Source organism: Podarcis raffonei, chromosome 8 (genome assembly GCF_027172205.1).
Source record: "Podarcis raffonei isolate rPodRaf1 chromosome 8, rPodRaf1.pri, whole genome shotgun sequence".
Lineage (NCBI taxonomy): Eukaryota > Metazoa > Chordata > Lepidosauria > Squamata > Lacertidae > Podarcis > Podarcis raffonei.
In genome coordinates, this window is record NC_070609.1 from 75,595,860 (window position 1) to 75,616,294 (window position 20,435).

Below are 20,435 nucleotides of genomic sequence, written 5' to 3' on the forward strand. Positions count from 1 at the left end.
CAAAAGCACACATTCCCCGGAGATGTAAGCAAGCGATGTTAAGCGGTAATAACAGTAACAACAGCAATGGTAATATTGCAAACCGCCTTGGGAAGGTAGTTTTGTCCCGGGAAGAGGTTGGGAAAAAAGCACACGCATAAGGTAGATAAATAAAACCAACAAGTAAGGCAACAATTAAAAAAAAGGAAGGAAAATTAAATTTGCAGTAAAACAGTTCCCAGGGTAGGAAGAGCTAGGAAAAGAGAGGAGTCTCGTTCGTGCTAATGTGTCCGCCAGGCAGGTCTGAGCGGTGGCAAGCAGAGGTGTCACAGAAGGAGCTGCTGCTGTTTTGTTGCTGAGCCAGTGGCGGCCAAAATTCCTCTAGAGGGGAAGGCCGAGGGAAAGAAGCCGCTTCTCTCATCTGCCAGCACATCTCCCCGCTCAGCTGAGCTCTGTGTTCCTTGTCCCTCTCTTCATTCCTTTCTCTCCCCGTCGAGTTAAGAGGGGAAGCAATTGTGGGGGGTGGGCTGGAAGGGGGAGACAGAGGGCCTGGCGGCTGTGTCAGAGGGGCCAAGGGCCCACTCAGACACACACTTGTGCAAGCACACATGAGCACAAGCACTAAGCCAGCACTCTTTTCATGGTATGTGCCGTAACAATGTTCTGCGAAGCTGGTTGAACACATCTGCAGTGCACACACAGACAATAAAGCAGAAAGAAGGAAGGGAATATATTCTGATTTTCTTCAGGAGTTCTGGCGATGGTGCTGAAGCTGCAGTTGTATGTTGTTATCAATGGCGTTTCATTTAACTCACCATTTTATACTTTTTTAAAATGTATGGCATTAAATGGCTAGGTACAATCTTGCACTCACTTACTTGGGACTAGGGACAGTTAACACTCGACGGGGCTTAATTCCAAGTGGGCATATATAGAGTTGCACTGTAAAATTGAGTAGCTGCAATTAATATTTTAAATAAGTTGAAATAATACTTATTGTTATTTCAGCCTACTAAATTATATATATTAATAAGCATATATATATATATATATATATATATATATATATATATATATATGGGGATTGTCCTCATTTATTATAAATGTTCAAGGTACCATTGATTGTTTTAAGTGGCTACTACAATAGATTAGTCACATTTCAAAATCCCCTTTTTAAAATAGAACTAATTGCATTTTGCTTTTAAACAGAGTGTTGGGGCTAGCCCACAATGTGGGGTTCAGGGACTGCCTAGGCGTCCTTTGACACAGGGAATATGCTGCTCATTGTTGAAGGGGATAAAAAGCTACCTAGGTCAGCCCCTCACGCCATCCCACCCACCTGAGTCCAGAATACAGAATGCTGTGTGCAGAGGGCAGATGATCTGCAAGAGGGACTTACAGAGCAATATCTGTAGGCAAGTCGTGTAAGTACGCCAAGCTGCACGCAACAGGAAATGCTCTCCCCCCCCCAAAAGAAGAGCCACCAACCCAGTAACAGCTGGGTAGAAATTTGTTAGGATGATAACAAATCACAAAGACCCCGGATCCATCCAGCAAACATACCAGTTTTTCAGTGCCCAGAGATGCCAGCCTAGGCAGCCTTACCTGAGGCAGCTCCTCCACCTAGCTTGGAGACCACCTCACTGCTGGGACCCCGGAAGCTTTCATCCTTTGAGGGAGGCCCATCCGAATCCCGTTCATCCAGGAACCTGCTCCCATCTTGGGGTCCCCTCAGTGGCTCGGCCTCGTCCACGTTGTCCTCTTCATCACTGCACCCCTTGGGCTGTACCATATACACGCCTTCGGGGGGCACCTCAGCGCCCTCGGATCCCCTCGGTTCCTTGCTCTCGATGCGCCCCAGCAAGGAGTCTTCGCTGTACTCCCCGTTGACCCACTTTTCAATCACTTCCCTTCGCTTGTCCTCCTCAATCTTCTGCACGCGGTCGACCCCCTCGGGGAACTCTGGGCCCAGTTCCTTGGCCCCAGGCCGGGCGATATCCTTTGCAGTGGTGAGGGTGCCCCCACCAGTGCTCTCCCGACCCAGGGGAGGCTTTTCGGCATGCGCCCGCTCGGGTCCCTTGTGGTCAACAACGACCTGGCGGCTGAGCTTAGCACAGATCGCGTTCAGCTTCAAGCCACCTTTGCGCTTGGCAGCCATCTTGGGGTTACCTGAGGTTCTGTCAGTGCATATAGTTCTTTCAGCTGGAGGGAAGAAACAAAGAGAGAGAGAGAAAGCAAGACAGTTAGAGGGTGGGGTAGTCTCCAATGCATCTAAAGCAAGTTTGAATACCGTTCAAATAACCGAAAGAAGAATAAACAAGTGGACTAAATCACAATTGGCTTCATCCCAAAGCAAATCCACACAAGCAAATTAGCAGTTTCTTCATTATTTACATTCTGTGCTTCCTGTAAGAAGCTCAGGGGCTCCCTCCCTTTCACTGTCACAATGACCCTGTGAGGTAGGCTAGCTGTGGAGATCATGATGGGCCCGGTGCCACTCAGTGAGCTTTATGGCTGATTTAGCAATGATTTGAACTCATATCTTCCTGGTCTAACGCTCTGACTGTTACACCACATTGACCACCTTTCCACAATCCCACAGTGAGTTGAGCAGATTCCTGGAGCATTTGCTTGAGCAGCTGTGTGGCAAGGTGGTTAGAGCATGAGCTGTGGGCATAAGGGAGCCACACTCACAATCCCCGCTCAACTAAGGCTCTCGGATTAGTCTTGGGTGAGCCCTTCTTCCACAGTCTATGAGTCCCATGAAATTCAAAAGCTTTAATTAGACACATTTCTGGCTTTGCTAATATGGTCTGCCTTGTTCATTTTGTTTTGGGTTTCTCTACTCTTGCTGATGAGGAATCCCTAGGTTTCACTCAAGGTATGAGACAGATTTGGGTGAAACAGCTGCGCTTTACGTTTTCAAAAAATGGGGAGCAGCCAGAAACCTCACCATAACCTAATATTGCTGGCATCTCAGCAGAGACTTACTCTGGTCAGGCTCCAATCACCATCTTAAAACTGAACCCAAGCCCATCCAGTGGTTACAACATCCAGCCCAAATATTGTACGTTTAAAAGTCCCCCCCCCCTTCCTCATCTCAGGCACTCCCTGTTCTGTGTAACACCTGAGCCAGAGGAAGGGTTTGCTTCCCATTTTGTGACACTTTGGTTGGTCCTCATAAAGAAAGGTATTGCCTAACTGGAGTTGTTGTCGTTTTTTCTCTTATGGATCAACACAGCTGCCTTTTTATCTTTACATCATTGAGGTTGCATCCTCATGCCTAAGACAGTTTTGGTTTGCAACACTTTCAGAAGGGAGCACAGGAGGGGAGAATTTATAATCCACTGGCTATCAAACCGATAGCATGAGCTTCCCACAACTGCTAGAGCAGCGGTGTGGCTTTAGAAAAGGATGAGACACCCCACCCCACAGCAGCTTAAGGATGCAGCCTCCCCTCCCCTGATGTTGGGGTGAGATGAAGAGACAGAGACCTAGGTCCACACCCCTCACTTGTGTCAGCGCCTCTCTCAGGAAGGGTCCAGGCAGCCATTCGAGTCGTGTGCTTGGCACAGCGATTGCCCCAGAGCCTGAAGCTTTTGCAGCACGGTGGCTCACGGCAAGACAGCCTGTCCATCTCCTAACAGCAGGAGTCAGCAATGCAATAAGGCTCACACGCAACAGGCTCGTTGCTGAGCATGGAGGAGGTTGCTGACACATTGCAGGAACCGACCCTTGGTGCGCTGTGGGTTGGAGAAACCAAAGTAGATTCTCCTTTGGACAGGGTTTGCTCAGAAGAACCCCCTTTTCTCTTCCTCTCCCGCTATTTTACCTGCTCTTCCCTCACTAAGTACCTGGTTCTGCCCAGCTGCAAAAACAGATTCATGGGGGGGAAAGGATGAGAAGGATGCGTTCAACTTGCTCCCAAAGAGCAAGATTTCCCTTGCTGCTTGTAAAAAGGCTTCTGGGTCTCTTGCATTCTCCCTCCCCCTCCCCCGATAAAAATGAATGACTCTGGTTTGAGGCCCCAAAACACAGAAGGAGGTTGTGATCTATCAGACCCCCAGCGATGTGCCCGGGAGCCGTTGTGACATCCCCCTAATCCTCCAGCCTGACAGTCCAACGCAAACAGCCTGAAACTTTAGACTCTCTCTCTTCCCCCGACAGCCAGCGTGTGGCTGCTTAACATTAGCGGCTGACAGCTCTGGGCACGCACTCCTGCCAAGAGCGGCAGAAGAGAAACAAAATCGGCCACAAGCCGCCCAGGAAACCATGGCCAGGGAGGAGAGGATGCCAATCCCCCCCCCCATAGAGCCCTCCTAGGCCAGGGAAACAAGACAGTGGCACCCACAGCTCTTCTGGATCTGAATGCCAAAGGCCTCAGCAGCTCCTGCATCATGAACAGCCCATTTATGATGAGGCCCAGGTGGCGACGACCTAGGATGGGCCTTGCAACACATTTTAGATGTCGTTTGGTTGCTTTGGGCAAATCCAGGAAATTGCTCCTCTTTTTGGGGGAGCAGAGGACAGCATAGCCTGGGTCTTTCTATGTACAGCGTTCAGTCCATACCCCATTTAATTGCCACATTTTTCATGGGCTTTGAGGTCAAAGCCAGACAGAGCTCAGGCAAAGGCAGGTGATCAGATGTCCCCCTCCCCCCCAGAGCAGCAAGGAGCAAGATCCAAGTTGCTAAAAGCCTCTTGGCTCAAGGTGGGAGGTCTGCAATCCATGCAAAAAACCTGAATCGCCCTTCTCCCTTTGTTCCTCTCACCCACAAATATGCGATTCCCAGATAATAGCAAAACAAAAAAGACACGCACCTGTGCTATTGACACACCCACCCATGTACTCCCAGGAGAGCACACACCATGTACACACCCCAATACATCCAGGCTCCAGTGACACACAAACACGTGCGCTCTCACTCTCACACCCTCCTGTGTCATGTTGGCTCAGGGGAATCCAGGTTGCTGTTTCGTCACTGCTTCCCTGGCCCCACCTGATCCGGAAAGCTCAACCAAGGCCTGTTAAACTCAGGGCAGAGTCCTGCCCTCAGCTACACCTAAGTTGGAGGATCAAATGAGGTTAAGGTGGGTGGGACGGAGCATCAAAACCAGCTCTGCTAAACAGATCAGCCAAAGCTCTCAAGAGGGGAGGGCACTGTTTTAAACGGGGAGGAGGGGTGCACCCATATGCTTTGGAGAAAAGATGGCTTGGGGAACGTAGCTGAAGGAAAAAGGTTTGGACAGCAGCCTTCCAGGCAGGCCATCAGGCCACTGATGATTCAGCACAGGGAGAGAGAGCATTTCTACAACACACACCATGGTCCAGCATAGATCTTTTCTACAGGACAGGCCTTCCTCAGCCTGCTGGAGGCATTGAGGTGTCAGATCCTATCAGCGGCCCCCCGAAAGAAAGCCCCCTCCTGGCCTCAGCACAAATGGACATCTCTCCAACTCCCTCTGTCCACCGCCCCTCCTTCATCCGTTTCCACCCTTCCACAACTTCCTCGGGATGAGGGACAGTCCCGTCATCCCAGAAGGAAGAAGCCAAAGACACGTAGAGATGGCAAAACGATTCTATAAATATTTATCTAAAGGAAAAGGATGGTGGGCAGCAGGGAGGGGGAGAAATATTGCTGCGAGGATGTGGAATATCCCACAGACATGGCTCACCTCCTGGCCTATCCAAGAGTCCTGCAGCTGGATCAGGCCAGTGGCCCATCTACTCCTGCACTCTGTTCTCACAACCGCATGCCCCAAGAGGAAGCACACAAGCACCACTCTCCCCTCCTACCACTTTCGGCAACTGGTATTTAAGAAACACTGAGACTTCCACAGAGGAGGGAGAACACAACCGCAAATGTTTTGCAGCTCCAAAAGATGAGGGGATTTTTAAAAGGCACTTCTCTGAGGCTTAGGCATCTTGACCAGCTCCTCCCAGCTCTGCCATCAAAGTGTAGGGCACCTTAGAAATTGGCAGAGCACGAGTCTTTTAATCTGAGGTTGTGAGTTCGAGCCCTATGTTGGGCAACAGATTCCTGCATTACAGGGGGTTGGACTAGATGGCCCTTGTGGTCCCTTCCAATTCTATGGTTCTATGAAATAATAATGCAGTTATACATGGGCGCTTACTTCAACTGTAGCTAATTTAACTCGCTGCTCCTTGCTTTGATCAAATTTTCCCACCGGTTGAAATAGCTGAATGGTGATGCAAAGAGCTAACAATCCAAGGGCGGAGCTGCTTTCTAGCCCTTTTCCCACATGGAAAACCTGCTTTTCGCTTTTTGCAATCCTCAGTCTGGTGAGACAGTTGCTGGTGCTGCCATTTTGACGGTGGGAGGCTAAAAGGGGCACTTTCAACACTGATGGGCTAGTTTTCTATTTGCAGGCATCTCCCCCCCTTTTTTAAACAGATAAAGAAAAACAAAACTCTTATGGCATCCTCTACCTGACACATGAAGAAGGGCAACACATTCTATCTCCCTCTGCCTTAAAAGGGGATTAGACAAATTTCTGGAGGATAAGGCAGTCGGTTGCTGCTAGCCACAGTGGCACTGTTCTGCATCCACTCTTGGAGGCAGTTTGTCTCTGAATACTGGAAACTACAGGAGGAGAGTGCTCTTGCACTTATGTCCTGCTTGTCGGCTTCTTAAGGGCACCTGGCGGGCCACTGTGAGAACAGAATGCTGAATTAGATGGACCACTGGCCTGATATTATGTTATTTACTTCTCTGTCCTGCTGCAGAATCTGTCTTAGTGTGTAGTATGTGCAAAGTCTGATGGGCAGTTGATGCAGAAAAGGCATTCCTGGGACCAAAGCAGCCTAACCCCCCCCCCCACGAACTCTGCACCAGCCTCAGTTCTACATTTAGTGCCTTGCGAAAGATCCCAGGCTAAGTAAACATCCCCTATGATTTTCTTCTCCCGAAAAGAAATGTTTTGATTTCACATCAATCCAAGGAAGCAGTTTATAACCCATGCCTGTCACAGAGACTTTTTCATCTCTGCCCAGGACAAACTCTCCCACATGCTGTATTTACACTGAATGCTTCCTGTGAAAACAATGCAGCTGAAAAGTTTACACCCGTGTGGCGTGGCAGGCACAAAGATGGCCCCCTCCCGCTTAGAGCAGCTGAGAGCCCGAAGAGGGGGGAAAAGAATCAGGACTCAGGAACTTGCAAACTTGGGGAAACCATGAGAACTCCCAATTTCATTTTAAATGAAAAGCAGCCATCTAGTCCTCATGGTAGTAGCAGAAATGAGCCAGGAAATGCAACAGCAGAAATTGCACTAAACAAGCTATGCAAGGCAGTAGGGTAAACTCTGAGCACATATGCCCATGAGTATGGATTGAGCAGCATGCTTTGAGCTCAGTATTATTCAGCAATTGCTCCTCACAAGAAAAAAGTCTGGCGTCGGGCTCATAATTCTGCCAGTTGAAAATCTCAAGTGTCCATATGTAAAAGAAAGGCAAGCATCTAGTCCTCAAGACCAAGGAGGTAGGCTTGAAAGCCTCTGGGTAAAATCGAAAATGCTGTGTGTCTATGTAGCATTCCTAGCAATTGGGGAGAGGTTCTTTAATGGCCTGCTCAGCTCCTTTCTCCTCTTCAGGATTTAGCAGATGCAAAATTATGCAAAATTAAGCAAATATGTGCAAATGTGCTTAACTTGCAATCATCTATCCAGGTCACAGAATCCAGCTTTCTTCTTGGTGTACCATCCGTACTGAAAGCACAGTGCACAAATAGCCTTCAGCCAAACACTCTGGGCGATGCCTATCTGGCGGAGAAAGCGAAGCTTGCTTATTTTACTGTTTTAAGATCTTGCTAGTATATTATTATTATTATTATTATTATTATTATTATTATTATTATTATGGATAGCCCTAAAGAATCGCAGCAAGAAGGTAAATTGAGAGTTAGTGAGTGGGAGTTAGTGAGAGACAGGAGAATGATGAAGAGGTAAATTTTTAAAAACTGGGAAAGAAAAGTGCTGGAAGAGACTCTGAGCTGGGCAGGTGGATTAAGGGACCAAGAGCTGATGGCGGGGACGGACGGACTCTTGACTCTAGAGGAAGGGCGTTCCTGGATGTAGAGTGGGGTGCTGCTCAAACCCAGCTGAGGATACCCCTGTTGTGGAAGGCAATGGTGGGTGGGGAAAGGAAGCGGGGCTTGTGAGGACTGTCACTTCAGAGGGCTGCGTGGAAAAAACGAACAGATGGACCTCTCGTATTCTTATTGAAGAATTTTAAGCCCAGCTGAGTAGCTGCGCTCAGGAGGGAAGCCGCCGTGCCAGCTTTCCAGGAGCTGTGAGGGTTTCATCCGATCAATTATTCACAACATTGTTTGGGGCGGTTGAGGGAGGAAATGGCGGGCCAGGCAGACGGGAGTGGATGGGGGGGGGGAGCTTGCTTGCTTGCGTGCGTGCGCTCCTGTGGGTTTGGAAACTGTACACATTTTTCAACTGAAGTAGGTGCAGGTTGCCAAAATGCACCCAAAGCCAAAAGACGCCAAGAAGCCATCTAGACCAGCCAGCAGCCAGGATAGGACTTTGAGAGCTGCAGGGTGGGGTTGGTCCTGTTTCTATGCTATTCCTTGGGCCCATTTGAAGCGTTTATCATTGGTTTTCGTGTTTTGAACCTTGGCTTGACTTTTTAACAATGTTTGCAAACCACACGTAGGACTGTGTTATAGGAATGGTACATAAACGCAACAGCAGCAACAAGAGAGTTTATAATCCCGTCCCGTTCGGGGTGTGGGATTTGACAATGGGGCTCTGATTGTGCATCACCCCTTTCTCAGCTTTAAGTTCTGTTTGTTTTCAAGTTGCTGGACCATGAGATGGCAAAGGCTATGTGGCCAATGGTTGGGTGAAACACTTCGAGTCAGATGAAGAGGTAAGCATCTCTGGGTTTCTTTTGAAGGGGGCAGAAGGGACAGAGGAGCAGAAAGCACAACTAGGCAAAACCAACCAACCCAATTTGCATCATTTAGATTCCTCATGGAACTTTAAAACTTCAGATAAAAGTGTCATGGCTCACTTGAAAAAAACAACTCATGACTTGATTTCCTCCCACTGTCACCTCTCCACCTCCAAATGTGGGGTTCTAATCCAGAGCAGTCCCACAAGAAGTCCACACGGTCCTGGGTTCAAGGCCCATGGTTCTGAAATGAGTCAGCAAAAACAGTAGGGAGCAACTCTCCTCAAAACCAGCCCCAAACATACCTACCCATTTCCCAACACAGGCCAGATGAGGCTGGGTGTTGTGTTTTTTAAAATATTACTGCATTTCCTTTGAAAGCCCTGTCTGGGAAATACACCATGAGGGATGGGGTCCAATTCCATGGGTGGGAGGTAGGCAAAAAAAAGTGGACTTGGTGTGCTTTGACACCCGTCCCTCCCCCCTGCCGCTCCAGTTTATCAATAAAACATTTTATTGCTTTTAGCTCAAGAGATGACCTCGGCTTAGTGGAACGCTGTCTCTTTCGCCTGACCTTGGGAGAGTTCCACAGCGGCGCTGCTAAGCGGAGTCCATGGCCACTGGAACCGCAAATCCTTCATGGCTGGAAGGAGGGCAAGCAACGCCCAGGGGACGGGCACTGGAAAGGACATGGGTGCCGCTTCACCTTGGACACATGGGACTGGAAGAGCAAGAGAGGCTTTCAGTTTCCTCCAAAGAGAGGCATTTTTTTGGTTTGAAAAATGAGAAACACAAGGAGGAGGGAACTGGAGGCTGTGTATTCTGCAATCACATAAGACCTGGAATGGACAGCAGAATTTTGCTAAACTTTTCTTTTAAAAAATGAGAAATGTTCTAGTAATAAATAGTATTAAGAGAAATAGCTTCATGAAATAGAGTGGGGTAGACAAGATTTCCAGTAGGCTTTATTTGGAGGGGGAGAACTTCATTTCCTTGCACAGCTCTTCACACACCCATCCAGACCAACAAAAACAAAATTTCACAAAATAATATCATTTATGCAAGCTAGGAGTTTATGTGGTTGCACAACCTAGCATTTTTGGAGTGCGGAATTGGGGTTCAGCAACAATATTGCTTCGCTATAGTTACACAGTAAATATGAATAGCCCTCTAATTATATTTTGACAACAGCCCTGACCATTCTCCTCACAAGTCTTATTTAAGTCTTTCTCTGTAAGACTGCTGGACCCATATAAAACACACGCAGAGCAGAGGAAAACTTTTCTGACGCTGGTAACATGCACAGCAATACAAAGGACCCTTCCATACTCCGGGCAACAGACAGTAATCCTTCCACCCAGTGTGACACCACTTTGCATGTACGCACACAGATACATTCTCAGCTTTCCTGTGCCCTCCTCAGGTCCCCGGCACCCGGCACCCTTGCCAATTCTTGCGCTGCAATCTCTCCGAAAGAGAAAACCCTAAAGTGTTAACGGTGATCGGTGAAATGGCACAGCAGATTGCTACAATAAATAATTTACTGATATTTATAAATATTCAAATCAGCAGGCTTCAGAAATTGAAAGGGGGGGGAGAGAAGAGAAGCTGGAAAGTAAGTGTGTGTGTGTATTGGTGCAGGGGGTGGGGAGTTGACATTAATTCCCCGACTCTCCAAATTCATTTGAGGACTATTTCTCATTTCAAACAAATATTAAATCTTTTGGCATAAAAAATGGGTGGGGTGTGCATGGGTGGCAGGGGGTGGGGTGAAATAGATGGAAGGAAGGAAGGAAGATGTCTCTATGGCTGGCATTCTGCACCGTCTGCCAAGCCAGCACCTTCAGGCTGGTAACCTTGGACTGACAAGCCACAGGGGACCCCGTGTCAGCTTGTGTTACCAGGGTGCCTACATTCGATTCCACCAGATTCCCAAGAAGGAATCAAGGCTAGAGGTATCTCCAATGGTAACATACGCTTCATCATAAAAAAAGAAAAAGGCGGTGGTGGGTGTGGCGTGTCACCTTTAAAACTACTTTCTTCAAGGGTGCCTTTGTTCTCTGGTGGAGCTTGAAATTCTCCTTCCTTGTGTGAACCACCCTGAGATGAAGGGCTGTATATAAATCTAATCTAATAAAGCAAAACAAAATATAAAATAAAGCAAAGGTTGCTACAGGTTGCTGGTAGGACAGGCACACCATCCCAATACAGACAGCAAATGTTATGTGATGGTCAGACCAGGGGCAACCAATGTGGATATGCTGTTGGACTCCTGTCTCCTTGAAGACCCAGGCAGCAGGGCCAATAGCCAAGGGTGATGGGAGCTGCAACCCAACAACATCTGGAAGGGAAGCACATTGGCTACCCGTGGCTTAGAGCAGCCTCCCCCAACTTGGTGCCTTCCAGATGTTTTGGACTACAACTATCAGCACCAGCACCAGCCAGCACTGGGTTGTAGTCCAAAACATCTGGAAGGCACCAAGTTGGAGAAGGCTGAATTAGAGTGTTGAACTGTTATTATTATTTATTAAATTTGTATACTTAGCAAATCCCTCGTTTAGCTGTGCAACTCTCTGGGTGATTTCTGGCCAGGTCATAATCTCTCAGCCTAACCTACGTGACAGGGGGATTGTTAGGATTTTTTTTAAAAAATGGTGGAGGACTATATACATCTGGCATTGCAAATGGGGCAACCTTGGGCACAAAGCCCAAGAACATCCTCTGGCACCCAGGAAACCCCCTTTATCGTGAGGTGCTGAGGATGGTTACGGTTTCCCTCCTTGAAAGGTGTACAGAGCGGACAAAGGAAGCTGGGAGAGTGTTGCTCCCTCCCACTTCTTCTTTTAGCTCTACTTATTCACTTTATTCTGCGCGTTCGTTTATTTCCTCAAATATTTGTACGCTGCTTGCCCATCAAGAGAAAGATCACAAAGCCGTTTCCCCAAACCCACCAACAAAATTAAACACAATATAAATGATAAAATGCAGACAACTGCAGAAGCAAAAACAAGAAAATACAGTGAGACATCCTACAATATCAAAGCATGATTAATCCTACAAGATAGGGCAGCATCAAAAATTTAAGGATCACAGCAGCTGGGCAAACAAAAATATATTTACGTGACGATGGAAGCTCTTCAAGGGTATAGCTGCAAGTGAAAAGAGTTCCATATCTGGGGTGCTGCCACTAAGAAGGCCCTATTCTGTCCCCACATGCCAAGCACAAAAAGCCGTGCCTTGTTCGCTAATTTTAAGGCCCAGGCTTTCCAAGGCTCATATCACCACCTGAGCTGCCTATATGAGCCTTGAAAAGCACATAGTGCTGGAAGACAAAACAGGAGGAACAATAAACTGGCAACTGAGGCATTGAAACCATCCCTTTTAATTCTTGTCTGCCCCCACATCGAAAGGGGTGAAATGTAGAGTACACTGTGATATGATTTATGGCCTGTTTTTGATGCTTATATTTTAGTGAAGCTGGGTAGGGTTTGCCCTTCCTTAGTGTTGAATGGAACACCTGTAGTCATTTCTATTCTATTAATCGGGATTTAAAACGTGTAGAGAATAGTTTTGGCATTTTTAAATATCCTGTAAGTCACTTTGGAACTCCCCCCCCCCATAAAAATCATCATCAACATCAGCATCATCTCTTGAGAGGCTTGTTCCTCCATCCTCCTCCAAACATTTTTGCAATCACTGCCATTGCATGAAGCTGTACTGAGGACGGCTCCTCAATGGCTTAATAAAGGTATTTCTGAGCCGTACTCTCGTTGACGGGATGGCCTGTGGCCCTACTCCGTGGGTAGATTACCACAGATCCCTTCTCTCCTGCACTCATTAACCAGGGCCCCAAAGCACCCCATTGGTAAATGCCTGGCTCCGGCATGGGGTGAGCTTCCCCCAGGATGAATAATGCTTTTTCTAATGCACGGGTAGCCTGTCAGCTTCCTTACTCCCAATGTTTTATGAGCTTAACTGAACGGCTCTGAACTCCCTGGTAAGAAATAAAGTTATCCCTCAGCGTCCCCTTCTAAACATTTCACTCAGTGCAAACGGTGTTTAAGAAAAATGAGGACATATTTCTTCTTAAGGATGCAGTATCCCCCTTCAGAGGCCTAATTTATGCCATATATCAACTGGCCAAGGGAGAAAGAGGCAGGCCGGCCGCATTGGGAGCGCAGCCGGCCCAAATGGAGATTCTGCGCTGCTTGCTTTAACCACTGCTGTCCCCCTCACCTCGCAGGCTTGGAACACCAACCGGACGGCACGCACACAAAAATTGGACGGGCGCTGCACAAACTCTGGGCATTGAGCACCTTTGCCACATGGCGCATCGGCCCTGGAGTCCACAGGATTACAGCAAGGTATTCTGGGAGGCTTAGTTGGAACTGGCTGCCAGGTCCTAAGGGGTTCACAACCTGAAGTGCCGAGAGCAAAGCCTCTTAGGATAGGGCCTGCAAAGATCAGTACCAAACACAGAGATTCCTAGGGTCTGCAAAGGCCCAGGACAAGGCAGAAGGTCAGGAGACATCCAATACCTGCCCAGTTTTGCTCTCTGTGTTAACAGATGCCATGTGGCTTGTGGAACAGGCCACAGAGAGAGTGAGTTCTTGTATGGTGACTGCCCATGGCTGGCAAATTGGGGCTTCATGAACTGGCAGGACTATGGGAAGGAGGAAGAGGATCCTGGCAAGGGGTGTAGCTGGGACTGGGACACACCAGGGCAACCTGGGGATGGGGAAGGAGAGGTTGGTGTAGAAAGTACTTACAGGGTGGCGGAGGATGATGGATGGGAGTCAGTGCACAGGAACCAGAGCAGCAGGACCCATCACCAGAGCCAGAGGGGCCCCTGTCTCGACAAACACAGCAGATTCTGAGGCATAGGGAACAGCAGGCAGGGTGCTCTAGGAGGCTGAGGCAGGCAAAGGCCGACAAGCCCAGCTCACTAGCTGGACAGGTGGGTCTCGTTAGCTCTAGGAGGAGGTGTGTGATTCCTCAGCCACAGTAGTCTTGGAGCAGGTGAGGGTCCCATGCCTCATCAAGCCCAGATGCTGCAATCACATGCAAAGGGCAGCAGAGCTGAGGTGCTGTATCTGCTCAACTGCCCGTGTTGATTGCTCTAGGATCTCTGCGGGACCGTGCTTTGGTTTGGACACGCAGATTGACCCTGGAGTGGGGACTTGACCCACTGACTTGTCGCCAGGTAGACCAGGGGTTCAGGACAGGTGCTGGTCTTGCTGAGGCTGGGATGGTGCAAATCTAGATTGCAATGGGCTCTTGAACATAGAACAAAATTGGCCTATGTTGTGCTGGTCACATATACAGTTGACTTATGTTACCGGGAAGCCATGATTTAATGCCCACCGCTATAAGCACCTGCATGACTGACTTGCAGCCCATGCAGAAGTCTAAAGGGCAGCTTATATCTGGCCCTCGGCACACCACTCATTTCCAGATCCCGGGTTTGAGGCCACAACGGGCATGCCACAAATGTACCCTGGGAATGAAGAGCAGGCTCCTTCCTTCTGGGGTTCTGCTTTAAGCAAAAGAGGAGAGGCAGCCATGATAACAGCTAGGTGAGTAGAACTGGTGCCAAGAGCTGGCATGACTGCACATCTGTCAGGAGCCCACATGCCATCCAGGGGTCCACTTCCAAGACCCCTCTGGCCTTGTTGCAGTGAGGAGGCAGACTCAGTGAAGGAAGGGACAACACAGAGGGTGCCCTGCCGAAAGGCCTTCCAAAGCCCAGGGATGAAAATTATTGTGTTCATACTCAGGGCGATCCAGTATCTTGAATTTCTACATGAGGAGTTTCTATAGGGCGCAGAGAGCTTTCCTAAGTTGGTACATCTGAAGCCCAACACTGTAGCTAAGCCATAATGGGGGGGAACAAACAACAACAACCCCCCCATTTTTTAAAAAATAGCCGCAGTGCTCCAGCCATTATCTAAACACTATCCTGAACCTTACACACACAAAAAAACATGTACTTTCCCAGGGCATTATTTTGATATTGGTATATGAGGTGCTTTTTTCTGGGGGTACGCATAACCCTAAACATTTTGTGAATCTTTGTTATTGTGAAGGTGTTATTGTGAAGCTGTTATTACTCATTATTACAAATGTTCTTGGTTTATTTGCCCCTTTCAAAGCAATATATAGAGCACCCATTCCGTTGAGGTAGCCAAGTCCCACATCTAACAAAACCATTTCTCTTGAGGTGGAGAGATCATCTACATCCTCCAGCATAACTTTTGCCATTGCAGGGAAATGCAGACATCCCAGAACTTCTTGATCCACAATGGCTTTTATGGTGCATGTCTACTCAGAAGCAAGTGCCACTGTGTTCTAGGCTTACTCTCTCTTGGTCTCTCTCATAATAAGACTTACAAAGATTCTTGCCATACCTGCCATTGCATCTCTATCTCCAGCCCTGGTTAAATCATTAACATCCTCTATCGCCTTTCCCTTGTGCTTTTAATCATAGGAAACACTTTCCCCCAATGTAGGAACACTGGCTTGCCATTTGCAAAAGGGGTTCTGTTCCTGCTTCGTGTCTTAACTGGACTTTCCCTTTACTTTTTGTAAAACAACAACAACAACTGAAAAAGAGAGGTAGATAAAATTAAAACGTCACTCCCAAATCTGCATCTTCCATCCTTTAGCTTATTTTAATTTTGTTTATATTTTTACACGCATTAAAAGGTTTACTATCCAAAACGAGTCTAAGTGGTCTCACTTGTCGGCTAAGTAACTCCATAAATCAACCAGAAGTGTTAACATCTACACCACAGCCCGAGCCATCAATCTTGCCCCATTTTACAAGCGAAAAACAAGGGTTGCTGTGGGGTGGGTGGGGAGAGAGAGAGAGAGAGAGAGAGAGAGAGAGAGAGAGAGAGAGAGGAGGGGTGGGGGTAGTGGGAGCACTAAAGGAAGCGTAGCTGCTGGCCAGCAAAAGACCGGGAGGGTTCGTCTTGCGGAAAGTTATCCGGGAAGTCAGGCACATTGCCAAGGGAATGGGATCCAAAACATCAGACTCTTCAAACTCTTCTGTCCCAAAGGCAGAGGCTCCGAAGGAAACAATGCAGATAATAAAAGGGAGGTTTAGAATTAAGGGTAGTATAGTCTTGGGTGCTGCTACATGGAACTGTTTCCGGAGAACTTACCCTGGGATCTGTTCTAGGGAAGGAGTATTGATGAGCTGTGCTAGGAGAAATGGGCAACTTGTTACCTACGGCTAAGTCCCAGGAGTCTCACCTCCAAAGAACGGGAAGCCATAGTTCCTGCCCATGGAGAATTGGAATTAGACAAATTCATTGAGGATAAAGCCACCAGTGGCTAGTAGTCCCGATGGATATGCCCTTCTGTTGTACCTCGAAACTGCAGGAGGGAAGAGTTTCTGTTGGGCTCAGGTCCTGCTGGTAGGTTTCCCAGAAGCATCTGGTTGGCCACTGTGAGAACAGAATGCTGGGCTAGATGGACCACAGGCCAGATCTAGCAGGCTCTCCTTATGTTCTTATGATAGAAGCCACAGAAGGCCAGAAGCTGATGACCTTCTCAAGGAGGTTCTCTCACATCATGTCAAAGCTCTCTTTAATCGTACATGCATAAGGATAGCAATGCTTGGCATTTATACAGCACTCAAAACTTCACCACAACCCCTATAAGGTAGGGGAGTATCATTATGTCCATAATCTAGAAGGGAAGGAAAGGGCTGAGAATGTGAGTGGTATACGCCAAAGGCCACTTAGAAATGAGATTTGAATTGAGGGGTTCCTTGCCTCTGGCCTCCTATGCTGTACCCTGCACTACACCACACAGGAACATAGCCACAGCCAAGAGTATATGCATATGCAAATGGCAAGGCCACATGGGAGAAGGAAGTATTGTACTGAAATACACCCTGGTACATATCACCCATTTCAGACGGAGCGGCATAGGAATGTTTGCATGCATGCACATGAAGTCACACTTGTGCACAGCAACACACACACACACAGAGCGAAACCCCTCTTTCCAGGTAATGAACCAAAGCTTTGGAGAAACACAATAGTAATATCCTAGGTAAAAGGGATCCCTGACCATTAGGTCTAGTCATGACCGACTCTGGGGTTGCGGCGCTCATCTCGCTTTATTGGCCGAGGGAGCCGGCGTACAGCTTCCGGGTCATGTGGCCAGCATGACTAAGCTGCTTCTGGCAAACCAGAGCAGCACACAGAAACGCCGTTTACCTTCCCGCTGGAACGGTACCTATTTATCTACTTGTGCTTTGATGTGCTTTTGAACTGCTAGGTTGGCAGGAGCAGGGACCGAGCAACGGGAGCTCACCCCGTCACGGGGATTCAAACCGCCGACCTTCTGATTGGCAAGTCCTAGGCTCTGTGGTTTAACCCACAGCGCCACCCACGTCCCAATTTCCTAGGTACATCTACATTTAACGCTGATCCACCCACACGTACAAAATATGTATCTGTGGAGGGTCAGCGTTAAAATATGTATGTGTGCGCGCACACACACAGAAGCAAATCATTTTGCACCACTCCCAAAGAGCATGCAAAACAAAGGCACACTAGCGTTGCACACCCATGTTTATGGGAATACTCATGGGAGAGATATGTGTCCAGCAGAAATTTCAAATGTGGCTCTACGGTGGCTGAGCAGAATAGTGCTCAGCTGGACCCCACAGACCAGCTGCCATCAACCTGGCACCACCCAGATGTTTCGGACCTCAGCTCTCATTGGCCCCAGCCAGTCCTGACTGGAGCTGATGGGAGCTGTAGCCCAAATCGTGTGGAGGGCACCAGCTTGGGGAAGACTGCTGTAGAGAGGCGCTCATCCCCAAACGCCAACATCTCCCCCTTCCCCCACAGCCAGCCCTAGATAGGTTGGAGAGCCCCCCAAGTGCCTCTTTGGTGCGGCCATCCCATCCATGCGCGTTTGTGCAGGGCAAGGCGATCTCTCTCTCTCATTCTCTCTCTCTCCCCTCTCATCTTTTCATGCACTCTATTTCTCTTCCCCTTTCTGAAAACAAGTGAGCTGTAAATACTGTTTAACCTTCTCCCCCCCTGCCCCCTCCCCTCCGCACTATAAAAACACAAATATGCCATAACTCAGCGGGCCCAGCCGCCGCGCCTCCAACATGCCCTGCTCCAGGCCTCTCAGGAAGGTCATAACAAACGACTTTCCGATTCAGTGCTCCTGAAATAATTTTGTGTATTAAAACCTGAATCTGCACTTTCTGGACCGAAAGCCTCTCTTAATTATGGCAGGCGTCCTTGGGGTGGACAGTGATCCTTCACTACAGCACCGTTAGCCAACCGGAGAGGCGGGAAGCGCGGTGCCCCCCACCCGGGGGGCTTAGCACTCCACCATTGCCCATCGCTGCCTCCTCCCTCCCTGCTTGCTTCCCCCCCCCCCACCGCCCCCACCTGCCCCCCTCTCCCTCCCCACCCCCACCCCCGCCTTCCCTTTGCCCAATCTGTTTTCAAAGTGTGTCTGTCCTTTATTAAATTGTTTTCTTTTCCACATTATCAGTTGCCATGGAGACCTCATCTCTCGGATTATTTGAATTTCATTATATCTATTGATTTGGGAGCATTTCATCTTTTTTATTGTTTTTCTGTCAATTTTCAAAACGAATAACCATCTAATTTGCGTCAGCGCTGATTATGTTTGTCCCTCAATAGAGGTCGGCAGCTGCGTCGAGGAAACAAATCAATGGGAAACCATCATAAACCTCCCCAGTACGATCTCCAGGATGTGTGGGTGACATTCCACACTGGCAAAAGACACTCATCACATCGAAACTTCTTTCTTTTACCTCCCCCACCTCTCTCTTTTTTTCTTTCCTTAAAAAAAGAGGAAAAAAAATCCAATCCTAACTTTGGGCTTGGAAAAAGCTTAAAAAGAAAAGCTCAAAACCAAAACCCTGATATAAACCATTTTGGATAAAGGTGTTGGAAGGTGGGGGGGAGAACCCTAAAAGGATAAAAACAACATCAGCAACCCAAGAAGGCTATATTTCTTTAATAACACACACATACACACATATATTTTAAACCACATGAAGAGAAATTAAGAGAAAGAGAGGGGGAAAGTGAAGTGCAATTTGCAAATTGCTTACTATGTTTTTTTTAAATAATTTATGCAATTTTAAGCATTTACGTATAAATTTTTTAATAAGCCACCCCGGAGCAAAATGGCCATTAACATCCTAACGTCCTTCTGCCCGATGGACTTGTGTGCAGGATCAATTTCCGAGAGTACTTCCCCTTTTCTTTATGACATGATAAAACCTTTTTAAAGCAACTTACACAAATAGGGAATTTTTTTCCTTCCCCCTCCCCTTTTATAACAGCCTCCACTGATTCACTGGGGAGAGAGTGTGCATGTATGCAAGTGTGTGTGTGTGTGTGTGTGTGTGTGTGTGTGTGTGTATGAGAGAGAGAGAGAGAGAGAGAGAGAGAGAGAGAGAGAGAGAGAGCGCTGCGCTGGGGAGGGCAGTTGGCAGTAAGACAGACCCAACCCTAACTGGAACGGACCTGGCTGTCCTTCTAACAAGGGCATAAACTTTCATTAGCGATGCACACAGTCAAAGGCAATTTAGGGAAACGCGCAGTACGGAAAAATAAAACCTCAGCATTTTATATATATATTTATATATATATTTATACACACACACACATGGAGTGGCTCTTCGCCTTCGTCCAGGGGGCTCTATCCTTGAGCAAAACTCTCTGGCCAAAGTGACCCACACTGGCCGTGGGGAGGGCAGCAAAACTGCAAGGGGGCAGGAAGTGTATGTGTGTGTGACTGTGGGGAAGAGAGTGCACAGGAGTAGGCAAGGATGCAGTCAGACCCAGAGAAGCAACTGGACTGAGAAAACACCTAAGAGATGGAAATATTGGGTGTTTTTAACATCTAACATTTTGATGTCCCTCCAAAAACAGGCACCTAGATACTGGACATCGTTACCAAGCCTTGTCCATATTGTCACACTGAATAGACAGCTTCCTCTTAATCAGCCGCCCTCTTGCCACACAGAATATTCTATCGGCACACAAGGTCCATAGATCCTCAGACCACTGCAATCTTGCCAGCTTGTGCAATTTTAGCAGTGCGCATTTAGAGTGCTTAAAAACTTTGCAACTAGACCACCACAGCCAACTCACAGCGACTACATTTCTGCCTGCAAACTGCTTCCTTCCACCAAGCTGGGAATCCAGAGAATGGGAGGGAGGGAAGCAGGATTCTGGATAAAAGGCAGGTCAACGGTTCCAGACATTGGTGTCACCTCTTTAGCCAGCCTCGCCATCCCACTTCAAGTCCACAGATTTCCTTATTAACGGGAATACATTTCCACCGTGTTGCATTTGAGCATTATGTAGAGAATATGGCAGAGTTTATCCTCTGCTTTTTAGAGGGTTAGTAGGCCAGCCTCCACCCGAACCCAGTTGATGTTGGACTCCCATCAGCCCCTGCAAGCAAGGCCAAGAGTCGGGGAATGTTTTAGCATCTTAATTTACCAGGGATC

General features: G+C 47.9%; 1 protein-coding gene across 8 annotated transcripts in view; it reads right to left on the minus strand.

Moving 5' to 3' along the window:
• Positions 1–20,435, minus strand: part of CASZ1 (castor zinc finger 1) — a 306,042-nt gene that overhangs the window by 69,485 nt on the left and 216,122 nt on the right. For all 8 annotated transcript variants that reach the window (XM_053400928.1, XM_053400925.1, XM_053400926.1 and 5 more), the window contains one exon: positions 1,585–2,181. In XM_053400928.1, coding sequence (XP_053256903.1) covers positions 1,585–2,137 — 553 coding nt within the window. In that variant the 5' untranslated portion in view covers positions 2,138–2,181. The remainder of the gene's footprint in view (positions 1–1,584; positions 2,182–20,435) is intronic.